Genomic DNA, 13,742 nt, shown 5'->3' with positions numbered 1-13,742 from the left:
TTCCGTGACCAAGGACAGCCGGCTGAGTATTGACGTCATATGGTGTGAGCATGAGCTAACTAGTAGTTTACAGTATACTAGTAGGATCCACATTACGATACCTAGTTTGCTTTGTTGTATACTAGTATGTATCGAAGTGTATCATACTGGGAACTCGCACTCTTAATCAATTTATTAAATTGAATACATACTCTTTAATCCCATGTTAAGTCTTAACCCCCCCGACGCTGAATGTGAGTGGCGTATAGAAAAGAGGCGCCAGTCCAGTATTAAGTCGCTGAGAAGGTCCAATCTCTGGGAAACTGGCTATACTGGATGTCTTGCTGGCCCCGGTATATATCATCATAATGTGCAATCACTGTCTCCGGATCTTCCGACTGCTCGTAGTACTTATCCGCCAGTCCTCGAAGGACGGGATCGTTCCACATTTGAGCCATCCAGATAAGAGCATCTTCGCTCGCGGTGTCCAAGGGAAGATCATACGTTCGAAATCGCTACCAGCTATCAGTATCTCAATTTATGCAATGTTGCGTTCTTTCGAAGGTGTTTACCCAAAGTACTGGCCAGAAAAATGCGTCGGCAATACTGAACCCTCCAAACAAAAACCCTTCATCAGCCTGACCCAGCGCTAGGAGGCGCTCTCTAGTCGTTTTACGAGCCTCGCCCCAAATGGATAGAATGCGCTGTACATCCTTTCGCGCCTCCGCTGAGACTGGGACGTTTCCGGTATACCTAGCGATGAAGTTGGTATGGAACGTGCTCCGGAGAGCAGAGAATCCAGAGTGCATCTGTGACGCAACACTTCTAGCAAGAGCTCTAAGCTGACGATCTCGAGGCCATAGTGGGATTTCAGGGTGAGATTCGGCGAGGAATTCGCAGATTGCAAGTGAGTCGCCGATTGGGGTGGAGCCTAGTGAACGACATTCGAGGACGGGGACGAATCCTGTTGGAGACACAGCTTTGACCTAGTACCCCGTCAGCACATGTAAGTAAAACATCACAGCGGATTATTATAGTTCGCAGAGGTGTACTGTACATCAGGAAGCTTCACAAACACTGGGTTGTAAGGAATTTGAAAGTACTCCAAAACAGCTTCCACCCGCGACGTCCAACCTAGACGGATTAGTTGTGTTATGCCATTGTGAATATATCACTGACTGGAGTATCGGGTATGAAGTCCAATGAGTCGGTATTCAGGTTCTTCGGTAGCCATTGTGATGATTTTCGGGATTGAATTGAAGTGGGGAAATTTTCGGGGGTTCTTGCGGGAGTTAAACGAGATATTTAAACGAGGTCACCATGACTCACCAATACTACCTTCCGCATGGCTGCCACTGGGCTTGGAAATACTTCATGAGTCGGACCCTGATACACTTCTTTCTCAAATGGTTGGTCTCGAAGATCAATTGTGCACCTTGTACTATATATACTTGAGATGGAATAGAATTCGCGATATTTTTCCAAGAGGACATTTCCAACAATTCTCAGGGATGCCCCTAATGTACCGCTAAGCTCCAACCTAAATTCAGTACGCTCCTTGGGGTATCCTCTTATTAATTTTCACAAAGATTCTTGTTCTTGTGTCCCGCGCGTCTGCATGTAAACCAGACAAGAGCTGGGCTGAAATAGATAACCTGGGACTCTTTGTTTTGCTGACATCAGATTGGACGCCTTAATTTCACTTGGCACATCCTTAAGAACACATTATTTTCAAATGTCTCCTCGGTCCCAATAGCACTTGAAGATTACTATCATATTTACCATGGTCCGTTTTGTCACTGACTCGCGCGTCCGGCCGACAAAAAAGTCACCTTTGCTTGTTATCGGGGCTGGCCTGCCCCGAACGGCAACTTCTTCATTGCAAGCAGCTCTTGAGGAACTAGGATTTGAACCATGTCTCCATATGGCACAGATTATTCCACACCCAGACAGAATGGAGACCCTTATTGAGGCCGCCAAAGAAAAAGACCATCAACGACGCCAAAAGCTCATTCGCCAACTCGTGGACGGCTACGAAACTGTTTGTGATATGCCTGCTGTATTCTTTCTCCCTGAACTATTGGAAATGTATCCGGAGGCGAAGATAATTCTCAGCACTCGCCCAGATGCTACGGCATGGGCGAAAAGCTGCTATTCTAGTTTGGGCTTTTTCTTCACTCGGCCATTCTATTTGATTGGCTTTTTGTGGAAGTCGGATAGGTTGTGGTACAACATGAATATGCATATTCTCGATTGGTGCAAGGAGAAGTATGGCTCAAACGACCCTTTCAATGAAACCATGTACGGAAGGCATAATGATATGGTGAGGACGATTGCTAAGGAGCGAGGCCGTGAGGTTTTAGAATTCAAGGCAGAGGATGGATGGAAGCCTCTTTGCGAGTTCTTGAACAAGGCCGTTCCTGATTCAGAATTCCCTAAGGTGAACGAAAGAAGGACCTTTAGGGTTATTAAAGCGATTTTAATTGCTAAGGGGCTACTTGGGTGGTCTGCAGTTGGAGGTGTTGCCTGGTTGGGGTGGAAGTTTATTCCCAGTTTCTTCTAGCAAGAAAGTCAATCCTGATTTCTTCATCGAGGCAGATGTAAAACTCATAAATCCCCAATACGCCTATATTCTCACGATATCTTACAGAATGCTTTCGAACCTACAGCTCGAGCTATTCCATTATCTGACTCTGAGATCCCTGCAAATAGAATATCATTTGAGTATACATTTCAATGAGACTGCTGTAGACCCTGTTTGCCCTCTTATTATCCTTTTATATACGATACAGCACTTTGCACAGCACTTTGCAAGTCATCCTTGGTGCCACAAGCCGCAAAAATGAACCTGTCCGGGCGCAATAGAACAAACTTCATACCTTCCAAGTGTTTTCCAATAATGAACGGGTCGTAGAACTCGGGACTTGGTCGCTTCTCGCATAAAGGCGAACTTGCGAATTCTTTCCCGGTTACTACTCGGAAAATATGTGGTGCATTTTCACGAGTACCGCATGCTGCATCCTCAACTAGTATTGTTGTCTCATGGAGATCCATCTCTCCATTCGATATTTCTCCAATATTGGACACAGCGTCCAGAGCTGAGAATGCCTCTTTGACACTTTTGACAATAATCAAAAGCTGAAATAGGCCCTTTTTCTCTTGTGAAAATATCACATCATCTGTGAAGAAAATTTCATTTCTGTCACTTCCAATTGATTTGCAGTAGACTTGCGGAAGACAGAGTCCGCCTTTGAATTTCTGAAGGAATGGCATTCCTTCAGAGTAATTGTATCGGACCATTCCTTCTTTTCGGCGTCCAAGTCGAAGCTCATGGCGCCAGGATGGTATCAATTGAATCAACCACAGGTAAATCCCTCGGAGCGTAATCTTGAGAGGATTTCTTTCAGTGACAAACTTTCCGTTTTCGATAGTTGATGCCAAAGATTTCTCTAGTTGCTGCTTGCGTTCTTCGTACCACGCTTTGAGAACCTTTTCGGAATTTGGGCTACTTGTCTTCTTGCGACAGAGAATGGCAAGACGCCATGCCAAAGAAACAGCGTCCCAAAACCCAGACGCAATACCCTGACCACCAACTATTACCCAGCGAGTTAGCATTCATTGGGATTTTGAGTCCCTGGGAATTGCACACATACATGGCGGAAATACATGAGCCGCATCGCCGCATAGGACGACTCGGCCATCAGACCATCTGTTGCAGCTGCGAGCCGAAAACCGGAAAGGCCGGGAGCGAAGAACCTTGATGCAATCTTCAGGGAACGTGACATCTTGAAGTAGACTTTCTACTATGTTAGCTGGAAATAAAACAACATCCAGCGAGAGAGTTACTCACCCGTACCGACTACCTGCGTGAGTGATATAAGGATAGACAACCTTTTGGATCATTTCAGGCTTCGACATCTCATTGCCATCTTCGTCTTTCCTAACGACAAATTCAAATCTCCATAGTCGGTCCAGTGGTAGGCCAAAGCGGCCACAAACAGAAGGTCTATCCGGGTTACAGATAAACCGGAAATTGACAGGAAAGAATAGATCGTAGACTTGTTCTGGCGTATAACCTAATTTCCACAGTGGAAAATCAGAATGTGTCTTCTCATTGGGAAGTTCAATCTGCCAGTTCAATGCCACCCAGGTTTCCTCATAAAATGCCCTATCATTGAATATTCAGCTATCGTTATATGTGGAAAGGTTGTTGCGACATACCGGTGAGCCTGCTCCATGACGATTCCTTTGGACTCTAGGTATCGTTTTCGAGTGAATCCAGTCTTTCCATCGGCCCCTACGAAAAAAAGCGATTTTATCCTTCGCTCTTTACCTTCTGAATCACGATAGATACACAAGGTTCCATCTTCGTCTTCGGATAGGGCCGTGACTTCACAGCCGGAGCGAAGTTCGCATTCTTCCAGTGCTGACATTCTTTCTCGTAGCTTCTTCTCCAGTACTGGTTGTTTGTGACAGATAAATCCGACATGGCCAGTACCACCCTCAGTCTGTAGACGGTGTAAGGAATTCCATATTGTCGCTTACACAAACGCATGGGTAAATTGCTCACTGTTCCATAGTCCATCTCGATAAAAGCAGGTTTATCCAGAATTGGTGTCGTTCCTCCGATGAATTTGAACATATTCATACCTAAACTTCTATGAGTTTCCAAGTTTGTGTTTCAAGGCGCTAGCTGACGAAATCGATCATTTTGTTTGCATGGGCACTCAAATATTGACTTACAGGTTCCAATTTGTGTATATATCGACGCATACAGACCAAGACCTTGTAAGAGCCGAATACCGTCTTCATCGAGAGCAATTCCACGAGGATCGGTTGTGATCTCTGTCCCTCGTTCCAATACAATGTTCCGGATATTCATCTGGCCCAGATATGCCGACAACATAGCCCCCGTTGGACCACAGCCACAAATCACCACATCTGTTGCTTCACAATCGAGTTCCGACATAACCATAAAACTTGAAGACACAGTTTCGCTTTAGTTATTTCCCAGGTTAACATCAAATTGATATCGGGTTTTAAAGACTATTGATTTTAGGTCGGTCTGATGAGCCGCTCCACAATTCATTTGGAAACGGTGAGGTCCCGCATCTCTTGGGTCCCACATTACGATCGGCCGGGGAAGAGACGATCAAGCAGCAAGGCCACAGCTAGAATCCAGAAGTGGAAAGAGGGACGGGACGCTTCCAACTTCTCTCGTTATCCGGTTGGACACATCATCACTTCTTCTGGTAACTTATGCCTGTGGTCTATATCCGTACGGAGTAGGTATCGTATATCCGATCTGGGGCTTTCGGTCCCACCGACTGTACCCCGTAGTTCAAGTGGAGGCTTTTACCACCCCGGTATATAGTACGTGACTGTACATCAATTTTGTCACTCTTGCGATCTCGATCAATCCGGAGTCAATTCGTTCAGAAAAAAGAAAACTCTGCAAAATGCCTTTCTGGACACATCTCATTCGGTTCATTGCCGTGGAGGACAGTCTGGTCCACCTCGGGCAGTTAGTCGATACCTCTCGCGATATCGGCAAGGATAGTACAAATGGAGTTCAAATTGCAGCATATGTGATTCAGGGAACCATCTATGATGGTCGTGTTACCGGAGAAATCATGCACGTTAAGCAGGCAAGTGTCTTAATTTCCCTACGACCAAGACCACACTAACATAATCCAAGTTACTTTCGCCGGTTGCTCGGGAAGAATGCAACTATATTCGTTGTCTCGGGCTGAACTATATGGATCACGCACAGGTTCGTATTTTAGAATGTGTTGATGAAAACCAATTGCTGAACGCTCCTAGGAAGCGAATATGGCACTACCTAAAGCACCCATTCTTTTCACCAAACCTCGAAGTGCACTGATAGGACCATACCCCGCGGCAATCAACATTCCCAAGTGTGCCCAGGATGAGACAAGCGATTATGAAGCAGAGCTGTGCCTGGTTATTGGGAAAACAGGCCGCGATATTCCTGAGGAGGACGCGCTTGACTATGTTTTGGGATACACTGCATCCAACGACGTATCTGCTCGTACCATGCAAATGATTACCACTCAGTGGTCCTTCTCTAAGGGACTTGATGGAAGCTGCCCTATTGGTAAGCTGCCGACTTAAAGGGATTTTTTTTCGATTTCAATTTACTAATGAATAAATCGTTCAGGACCTGTCCTTGTTGCTCCCTCTGTGATTCAAGATCCCCAGGGCCTGTCTATTAAGGCAATTCATAACGGAAATACTGTTCAAGACGGACACACGAAGGATATGATATTCTCGATAAAGAAGCAGATCTCTTATCTGTCTCAAGGCACAACCCTGGAGGCAGGTACTATTTTCCTGACCGGCACACCAGCTGGTATTGGTTATTTCCGGGATCCTAGAGTCGTCCTCAGAGATGGCGATGAGATCTCGGTCCAGATAGAGCAGATCGGAACTTTGGTCAATCGAGTGCGCTACGAGAGTCACTGAGCCTGGCTATCTGTTTCATAATTAGCTTTCTAGAATGGATTTGAAAGACTTTAGATGGTACTACACTTTTCTTTTGAGTCTGATCCATTATTTCAAGTTATAAATCCTATACAAAAAATTGTTGAGAAGCTTGCATTCATAATTGACTGTTTATGATGCAGACCGAATCTTTAAGTATAGACTATTTGCAGCTTCTAACTTAGATTGATCGGATTTTTTATCTGAATTTCCATGCAAGACCATTTATCATATATTTGAAGGCTTGATTCTAGGCATATGACCTCGAAAGTTCAAAGTTTTGCACCCCCAGAGTCAGCTGCCAATGAGCATTATTTGTTGGCAAATTAATCAATCTAGCAAGGCAATTTGGTAAGTTCCAACCTCTGGAATAAAAGTATAAAGCTTTAAAACAAATAAAATGAATACGAAAATTGTAATTTGAGTTACATTCAAAGATGAAGATTCTATTTCAAAAACCAGGCAGGTACCTCGGGACCCCACACTGCCAGCGACTCGTCTCCTGCGGGACCATAACCAATCGGAGTTTGGTTATTCACAAGGTCTCCATCTGCATAGTGCTCGATCATGTTTCCAGTGGTGTCCCACCAGTAATCGAAGATTTGAGATCCAAGAATATGGCGACCGACACCCCACACAGATTCATACTTCTTTTCAGCAAGCCACTGATGTCCAAGCTTCTGAGTATCGAAATCATGGACTTCGAATGAGCAGTGATGAACATGAGTTGTGGCATTGGTGCTTATGAAAAAGCTGTGATGGTCCACGTAATCGGCTCCGCGATCGATATGTGCGAATAATGCGACATTGTGCTTCTTTCCCTCCTTTTCGACATATAGAAAGTCTGTCGGAACAATATTGAATGTCATGGTATAGAAATTAACCATCTTCTCGAAGTCCTGGGTACATAGACCAAAATGTCCCAGCTAGTTGGGAAAATCAATGATTTAATATTGGACTAGACAGAGGCGCAAGGAAATAAGGGTTACTCACCTTGTGCACAGCTGCGGGGCCTGGTTCGAAACGCTGAAACCTGCGAGTGCGAGGCTTGTCTTGCTCATAATTGATAGTAAGTTTCTCCGGGTACTCCCCTTTCTCTGCTGGGGCTTGCCCATACATCAAATTGAGTGGGAACCCTTCGGGGTCAGTCAACTTGACGATGAACCCACCGCCGGGGGAGTCAGACAGCTTTTCGATACCACTAGCTGTCGGTAGCTTTGAGGCCCTGAGTCTTGGTCAGATCTAAGTGGAGTATGAAATTAACAGTAAACCTACTTCTCCAAGTCCTCGTAGGACTCAACAGTGAAAGTGCCCCCAAGAAATTCCTTGGGTCCTTTTCGAGCATAATAGACGTATTGATCGTCACCATATCCACGATACCAGATTTCCCGATCTGTCTTCTTGGCCACGGTCATACCAAAGTCTGTATAGTGATTAACTAGCTGATTAAATCACAAACAAGAATTGAATGAGACATACCTTGGAGGAAAGTCGTGATTTGATCCAAGTTTGGATGTTGATACCGCATATGGGCCAATTTCACCAGGCGTATCTGTGAGCTCTGATCGATATTGCATCTTTTTCTCCATTCCTCTACATTCTCCTGCTCGCTGCCAACGGCGATTAGGTCTGGAACCGATGCCCCATGGTTCGCGATAGCCATTTTGTGTTAGATTCAGACGAATGTAAAACTGCGGAACACAGGATTGCAGGTGTTTTAGAATGATTTCCAAGTATTTGAATAGTTCTGCTTAGTTTTATCAAGTTTGATGAGCCTTGGTCTTAAGATCTTCTAAGGTTCCCCGTACCCCACAAATAAACATAGGTCCCACGAGGGGTCGTCCCGCACGTGCCTTAGTACTAGTTATATCCGACTCGGACCCGGACTCGGACTCGGACACATAGATACTAGCATATCTGGGACTCGGAAGTGGGACAGGTGGCCATTCCTTTTTTGTAAGCCCCACCTAACTGAGCTCGCAGAAGTGCTCATAACGGGATCTGCTGTCCAGTCCAAGCAACTAGATGGTGGAAGAGGGACGGAACTCTGTCCCCGCTTAAGAAATTCCAGTTCACAAATTAGCAGTTAAACCATGTCCAATCATTTGAATGATCCCTTGCCCTCTAGTGGGGTTTCCTGGGCTCGATAGGAAAGGCCCCGGCTCGCTCTATTCTTCCGTCATTTCTATTATCTTCATTTTATATGAACGTTTACCATGATTTTCAACTAAATCAGCCGGTTCTGTCGAGCCTTAAAGATGTCCATATCAATTGCGACTACAAATACTAGTAGTTAGTTGGTAGATGCCAATTGGATTTGTTCAAGCCCATTTCAGAGTCCAGACCGCCCGGGGTCCTTCTCAGCCCCAAAGACACGACAACATGTTCTCCCTAACCTCAACCAGTAAGGACCATCAAAGCAACGTGTTCAAGACCGGCTACCTGCCCCTCCATGGTTTAAAGCCAAAGTCTCGAGATTTTGCAGAAAGCGTTGCTACATCATGGCCGATTCTAGTGGAGTGCGGATGCCGAAAGCCTGTAGAGCGTGCGCCAAGGCAAAGGCACGGTGTGACCGGGAAAGCGACGAGACATGTAAACGGTGAGTTGGGTAGAATGGATAATACATACTTGCATGGTTCCAAACTAGGCTAAAGATCTTCAGATGCCATCGCCTAGGCAAGGAGTGCGGTGGTCAAGCCCCTGGGGCACATCGACGCCAAAAGCCAACCAAAAACAGCGTGTGAGTGACACCGCATGTGCCTCAGAATAGCTTGATTAACAAACAAGCAGTGAAGTCTCTGCCCTCGAGGCAAAGTTAGACCGGATGGTCGCTTTGCTAGCGGCCTCAAAACCATCGGTTACGCAATCATCTGACTCTAATCCATCGGCTACAAAGTCGTCTACCGTCTTTCCTGATGAAGACCAAGAGAGCCCAAGCGAGAAAGAAGGCGAACTTCTCTTGGAACATTTTTCCACGAAAATGGTGCATTTATTCCCATTTATCGTGATTCCAACCGGCCTCACAGCAGAGCAATTACGCCAAGAAAAGCCATTTCTCTTCCTTAATCTCGCAATGGTCGCATGCCAGAATGCATCGCGTCAACGAGAGCTCTCCAAGACCGTCAAAGAATATGTAGCCGAGCATATTGTTTTACGGAGTGAGCAAAGTCTCGATCTTTTACAAGGTCTCCTTGTTTTCTTAGCATGGTTCATTGGACACTCACCTGCTCCTGGACAGACTGGAGAAGTACTACCAGGATTGACCCCACAGCACTTTACTCAGGGCCCCGCCCAACTAGATGCATTTATGCAATTAGCTTTGGGCCAGCTAGTAAGCTTGCATTTGGCTGTGGGGTTAAGCTCCCCTAATAGATTGTCCAAGCCAATGGGCTATGTAAGGAAATTGGATGTCTTGGCCAACTCAAAGCCTTTACGCACTCTAGAAGAGCGACGCGCCTATTTAGGATGCTATTATTTGAGTGTTATGTACGCCGGTCGTACACTCTCCTTGAGAGGCGAGCAAAACGTTGACAAAATTACAGGTTGTCCTCCTGTGTCAGGGACACGGAACCACTTCGGTTCAAGAAATATACAGACGAATGCTGCAAGATAATAGAGGTGGAATTAGAATCTCCCACCGATGCCTTTCTTGTGCATTTGGTTCGTACTATGCATCTTGCCGATAGGATTGTTCACACAATTTGCTTCGATGAGTTCGATTACCCGGGACTCTCAGGTCCACTGGGCTTGAGTATACGAGGCTTCGAACCTGACCTCCGAAAGATGAAGACCTCATTCTCCTGCGAGTCACCTTATTCAAGTAAGACTTCTAGTCATCTTTTGTTTCGAATATCACCTCATATATTCAACGCAGACATACTAAATCTCCATTACGATACATTGGAAATACTATTGTATCAAGCTGCTCTCAGCGAAGATCTTTCAGATGCTGAGTGTAGTGGCTATACTCTTACACGGTTGGGCATTCTCTTCCGCTGCCTTCAAGCGACAAAATCATTTTTCAATGGTTTCAATTCCCTCTCGGCTCATTGTTTTATTTATTTACCTTTCACTATCTGGTGCCAGTTTGGCCACGCGGTCGTCGCCCTTTCCCGTTTAAGTCTGTTCCAGAGCGAAACCGGTTGGGATCTTCAATATGTGCAGGATACAATTGACTTCGATCAAACGATCGACCGAATAATGCTCAAACTCGAAGATGCTCGACAACTTATCGAGCGAGAAGCCGGCCCACGGCCCACGGCTCAATTACCAGAGGCCTTTGGCAGACTTCCAAATAGGATGCGCCTCATGAAAGAATGCCATCGCCAAAGGAAGGAAGCCTTAGACAAATCCCGGTTCCAAGAAGTACAAGACCCGGTCGATTTTGACTTCCTGTTCAATATGTCATTTGACCCATACTTTTCGTTTGACGATTTTCTGGCGCTCGGCGATGGTGTGGAAATCCCACAGAATTTGTAGAAGAATACTTCATGCATATAGAACGCAATATTATTGGCTCGTGAAGGGCGCCGGTTACAATGTATACGGATGAATCAATTGGCCACGCCACATATCCTCATAGGCTAAGATAAAACTAATAATACATACGGATGTGGATAAGAAAGACATCAGCTGTTCAGACTTATAGCTTTATGGGGTTGTCCGACCATTCCCCGGTCGAACGGAATTCCGCCTCCGTCTCCAAAGCACCGGGGGCCAAAAGCTGCGAGAAGCTCTACTATATAAGAAGACAATAATTCGCCAATCTGCGTAGAATAGAATAGCGATTCTCGCGATTAATAGCCAAATTTTACGAACTAGTAATAACCGACTTTACTACTTTGCTTCATCATGAATGTATCATCTGCGCCCCAAATGACAGAAGACTTTGACCAGTCAGCAAGACGACTCCCTGAACGGTCACCACCTACAGGGATTTCTGTTCTTGTTGTTGGAGCCGGAGTATCCGGGCTTCTCGCAGCCCTGGAATGTTGGCGTAAAGGGCACAATGTTCGAATTATCGAAAAAAGCCTTATGCGTCTTCGATCAGGTAGGAGCCTCTGTCCGATACTCAGACATTCTAAGTTAACTAATTCAGATCTCAGGTGACGGATTCAGTATTGGGCCGGCTGCGATTCGTGCTTTGCAAAAGTGGCCAGAAATGGCGGAGGAAAATGAACGCATTTCATATACGATTTGGACTTCGTGGCATCAGATAAATGGAGAGAAGGTTGCCGGCCCTTTCCCGGTTGAGTTAAATAATAGTGATGATGAGGAAACCACGTTCAATGGTATTACGCGTCCAAATAAGGTCTATCGACATAATCGGCTTAGATTTCACAAGATGATGTCCGATCAAGCGGAGAGAATCGGTATCTTTGTCGAGTACGGAAAACGCACAGTTGAATATTATGAAGATGCTGCAGGTCAAAAGGCCGGTGTGGTCCTCGAGAATGAGGAAAGAATTGAAGCCGATTTAATCATCGCTGCCGATGGAATCGGAAGTAAGTCTTCGATCATTACGATGGGCAAAGAGGTTCGAGCCAGGTCATCCGGGAGCTCGATTTATGGAGGGACTATCCCTATCGAGGTAGTTCAGGCCGACCCTCTCATGTCTGAGAGATTTTCTGGTGTGGAAAATGGGATAGCTGTTGTGGAGCTTTGGCAGGGGTATGTGATTCCTTTCTCGGGAGAGAATTCATCTAATCACCATATAGACATCCGGAATATCACTGCCTGTGGGAAAGAACACCCGATTATCTGTCTTGGGCTTTTGTTATATCCAGTAAGAATAGATCCTTAGGTGAATTTTCCAATTCTAACAAAATTATTAGAACCAGAGTGACGAAACAGAGTCCTGGACTAAAACGGCAGACCTCCGGGACGTACTCCGCAAAACCTCACAGATCGAAGGATGGCCTGAGATTGGGGATCGGGCAATCCGAGCGACCCCTAAGGACCGTATTCACGATTTTAAATTGGTGTTAAGAGAGTCTCAACCTTGCTGGGTATCGCCAGCTGGGCGGGTTGCTCAGATTGGCGATGCAGCACATACTTTTCTTCCATCATCTGGAAATGGGGCAACTCAGGGATTGGAAGACGCCGTCTCTTTGGCAACTTGCCTTCAGGTCTCAATGAAGGACAGCATACCGTGGGCTACCCGGGTTCATAACACACTACGGTTCGTTGGTCAATATGGTTCAGTGCGGTGCAATGCTAACTATGCATTAAAATCAGATTTGACCGTGTCTCTTGTCTGCAGAAAATAGGGATGATCAACGGAGTAGCTCGAAGCCGCCCGGTTGATGAAGACAACCCTCAGGGAACCCTTGTCGGATTATTGGGTGCCTGGTTATGGAATCATGACCCAGAACAGTACGCCATCGACAATTATGACAAGGCGTTGGCTCATTTGCAAGATGGCACTACATTCCAGAATACCAATGTTCCACGCGGCTATGTGCACACCCCGTGGACTATTGATGAGCTTTTGGATCCAAAAAAGGCAGAAGAGATTTGGCTGGCAGGGAGCTGGAACTAGCTTTTGGCTTTCTGGATGTTCGTAGCTTTGATTTGAATTAGTTATAGATTGAGTTTGTCTCAACTCTATGGAAAAGACTCTGTAAATTGAAACAGCGGATATTGAACATCACTAAACGCGTGCTGTAGGTTACAGCGCCATGCCACCCATAACAGCAGCAGCAATGACCATAATGCCTCCCATGTTCGCGGACGATGCACCGGCAGCATTTCCTGTCTTGGTTGAGGTTGCCGCGGAAGAAGTGGCGTTTCCAGACTTCGAGGTAGGCGAGGTCACAGTAGTCATAGACACAGCAGGGGAAGAAGTAGGCGCAGGGGTGACCATAGAGTCTGTTGTAGTGGTCGCAGACTCAGTTGAATCACCGGTTGTCTTTGTCTTGGAAGAAGAAGTAGAAGAAGAAGTGGTTTCGGCGACGGTGGTAGTCGACGCGGCGATCTTGCCGTTGGGACCCCATCCAGGCATGTAGTTGGGTGTGAGCGTGGCCGTACCAGAGTAAAGTGGGCAGCCAGGCTGGGTAGTCTTGGGAGGAGCGCGACCACCGCCGCAGTCGACAAACTCGCAAATTTCGCCGCTCTCAGGCACCCACCAAATCATACTGGCTTCGTGCCACTGGTTGGTGGTTTGCGACGAGGTGCAACCAGCGAGATCGGTGCGGGCCAATGCGATACTTGCAAGGCCAAAAAGGAGGGTTGCGGTGAATGTCTTCATTTTGTGAGAT

General features: G+C 46.1%; 8 protein-coding genes across 8 annotated transcripts; 4 read left to right on the top strand and 4 right to left on the bottom strand.

Annotated features, from left to right (window-relative positions):
- Positions 1-269: 269 nt before the first annotated feature.
- Positions 270-1,213, bottom strand: N7509_006770 (glutathione S-transferase; the record flags this gene model as incomplete). The annotated part of the gene is made up of 4 exons (XM_056631407.1): positions 270-494; positions 552-965; positions 1,037-1,113; positions 1,159-1,213. The coding sequence occupies 4 exons, from the start codon at positions 1,211-1,213 to the stop codon at positions 270-272; spliced, it is 771 nt and encodes a 256-aa protein (XP_056486958.1).
- A 549-nt stretch (positions 1,214-1,762) lies between these two features.
- On the top strand, positions 1,763-2,542 carry N7509_006769 (sulfotransferase family protein; the record flags this gene model as incomplete). Its single annotated transcript, XM_056631406.1, has 1 exon — positions 1,763-2,542. One exon carries the CDS (start codon positions 1,763-1,765, stop codon positions 2,540-2,542), a length of 780 nt encoding a protein of 259 aa, XP_056486957.1.
- Positions 2,543-2,748: 206 nt separating this feature from the next.
- On the bottom strand, positions 2,749-4,948 carry N7509_006768 (uncharacterized protein; the record flags this gene model as incomplete). Its single annotated transcript, XM_056631405.1, has 6 exons — positions 2,749-3,572; positions 3,633-3,775; positions 3,830-4,147; positions 4,201-4,487; positions 4,550-4,629; positions 4,723-4,948. The coding sequence occupies 6 exons, from the start codon at positions 4,946-4,948 to the stop codon at positions 2,749-2,751; spliced, it is 1,878 nt and encodes a 625-aa protein (XP_056486956.1).
- A 490-nt stretch (positions 4,949-5,438) lies between these two features.
- Positions 5,439-6,465, top strand: N7509_006767 (fumarylacetoacetate hydrolase family protein; the record flags this gene model as incomplete). Its single annotated transcript, XM_056631404.1, has 4 exons — positions 5,439-5,627; positions 5,678-5,752; positions 5,803-6,097; positions 6,161-6,465. 4 exons carry the CDS (start codon positions 5,439-5,441, stop codon positions 6,463-6,465), a joined length of 864 nt encoding a protein of 287 aa, XP_056486955.1.
- Positions 6,466-6,929: 464 nt separating this feature from the next.
- Positions 6,930-8,146, bottom strand: N7509_006766 (uncharacterized protein; the record flags this gene model as incomplete). Its single annotated transcript, XM_056631403.1, has 3 exons — positions 6,930-7,409; positions 7,477-7,619; positions 7,963-8,146. 3 exons carry the CDS (start codon positions 8,144-8,146, stop codon positions 6,930-6,932), a joined length of 807 nt encoding a protein of 268 aa, XP_056486954.1.
- Positions 8,147-8,984: 838 nt separating this feature from the next.
- N7509_006765 (fungal specific transcription factor domain-containing protein) lies at positions 8,985-10,962 on the top strand (the record flags this gene model as incomplete). The annotated part of the gene is made up of 4 exons (XM_056631402.1): positions 8,985-9,082; positions 9,146-9,223; positions 9,274-9,969; positions 10,026-10,962. The coding sequence occupies 4 exons, from the start codon at positions 8,985-8,987 to the stop codon at positions 10,960-10,962; spliced, it is 1,809 nt and encodes a 602-aa protein (XP_056486953.1).
- A 396-nt stretch (positions 10,963-11,358) lies between these two features.
- N7509_006764 (FAD-dependent oxidoreductase) lies at positions 11,359-13,024 on the top strand (the record flags this gene model as incomplete). The annotated part of the gene is made up of 4 exons (XM_056631401.1): positions 11,359-11,533; positions 11,589-12,268; positions 12,318-12,664; positions 12,721-13,024. The coding sequence occupies 4 exons, from the start codon at positions 11,359-11,361 to the stop codon at positions 13,022-13,024; spliced, it is 1,506 nt and encodes a 501-aa protein (XP_056486952.1).
- Positions 13,025-13,153: 129 nt separating this feature from the next.
- N7509_006763 (uncharacterized protein) lies at positions 13,154-13,732 on the bottom strand (the record flags this gene model as incomplete). Its single annotated transcript, XM_056631400.1, has 1 exon — positions 13,154-13,732. The coding sequence occupies one exon, from the start codon at positions 13,730-13,732 to the stop codon at positions 13,154-13,156; it is 579 nt and encodes a 192-aa protein (XP_056486951.1).
- Positions 13,733-13,742: the final 10 nt, after the last annotated feature.

This window comes from Penicillium cosmopolitanum (assembly GCF_028827165.1).
Source record: "Penicillium cosmopolitanum strain IBT 29677 chromosome Unknown utg000008l:1.0-4398992.0:1.0-4402845.0, whole genome shotgun sequence".
Lineage (NCBI taxonomy): Eukaryota > Fungi > Ascomycota > Eurotiomycetes > Eurotiales > Aspergillaceae > Penicillium > Penicillium cosmopolitanum.
The sequence above is the reverse complement of the archived record's forward strand: the minus strand, read 5'-3'. Positions and strand labels throughout refer to the sequence as shown.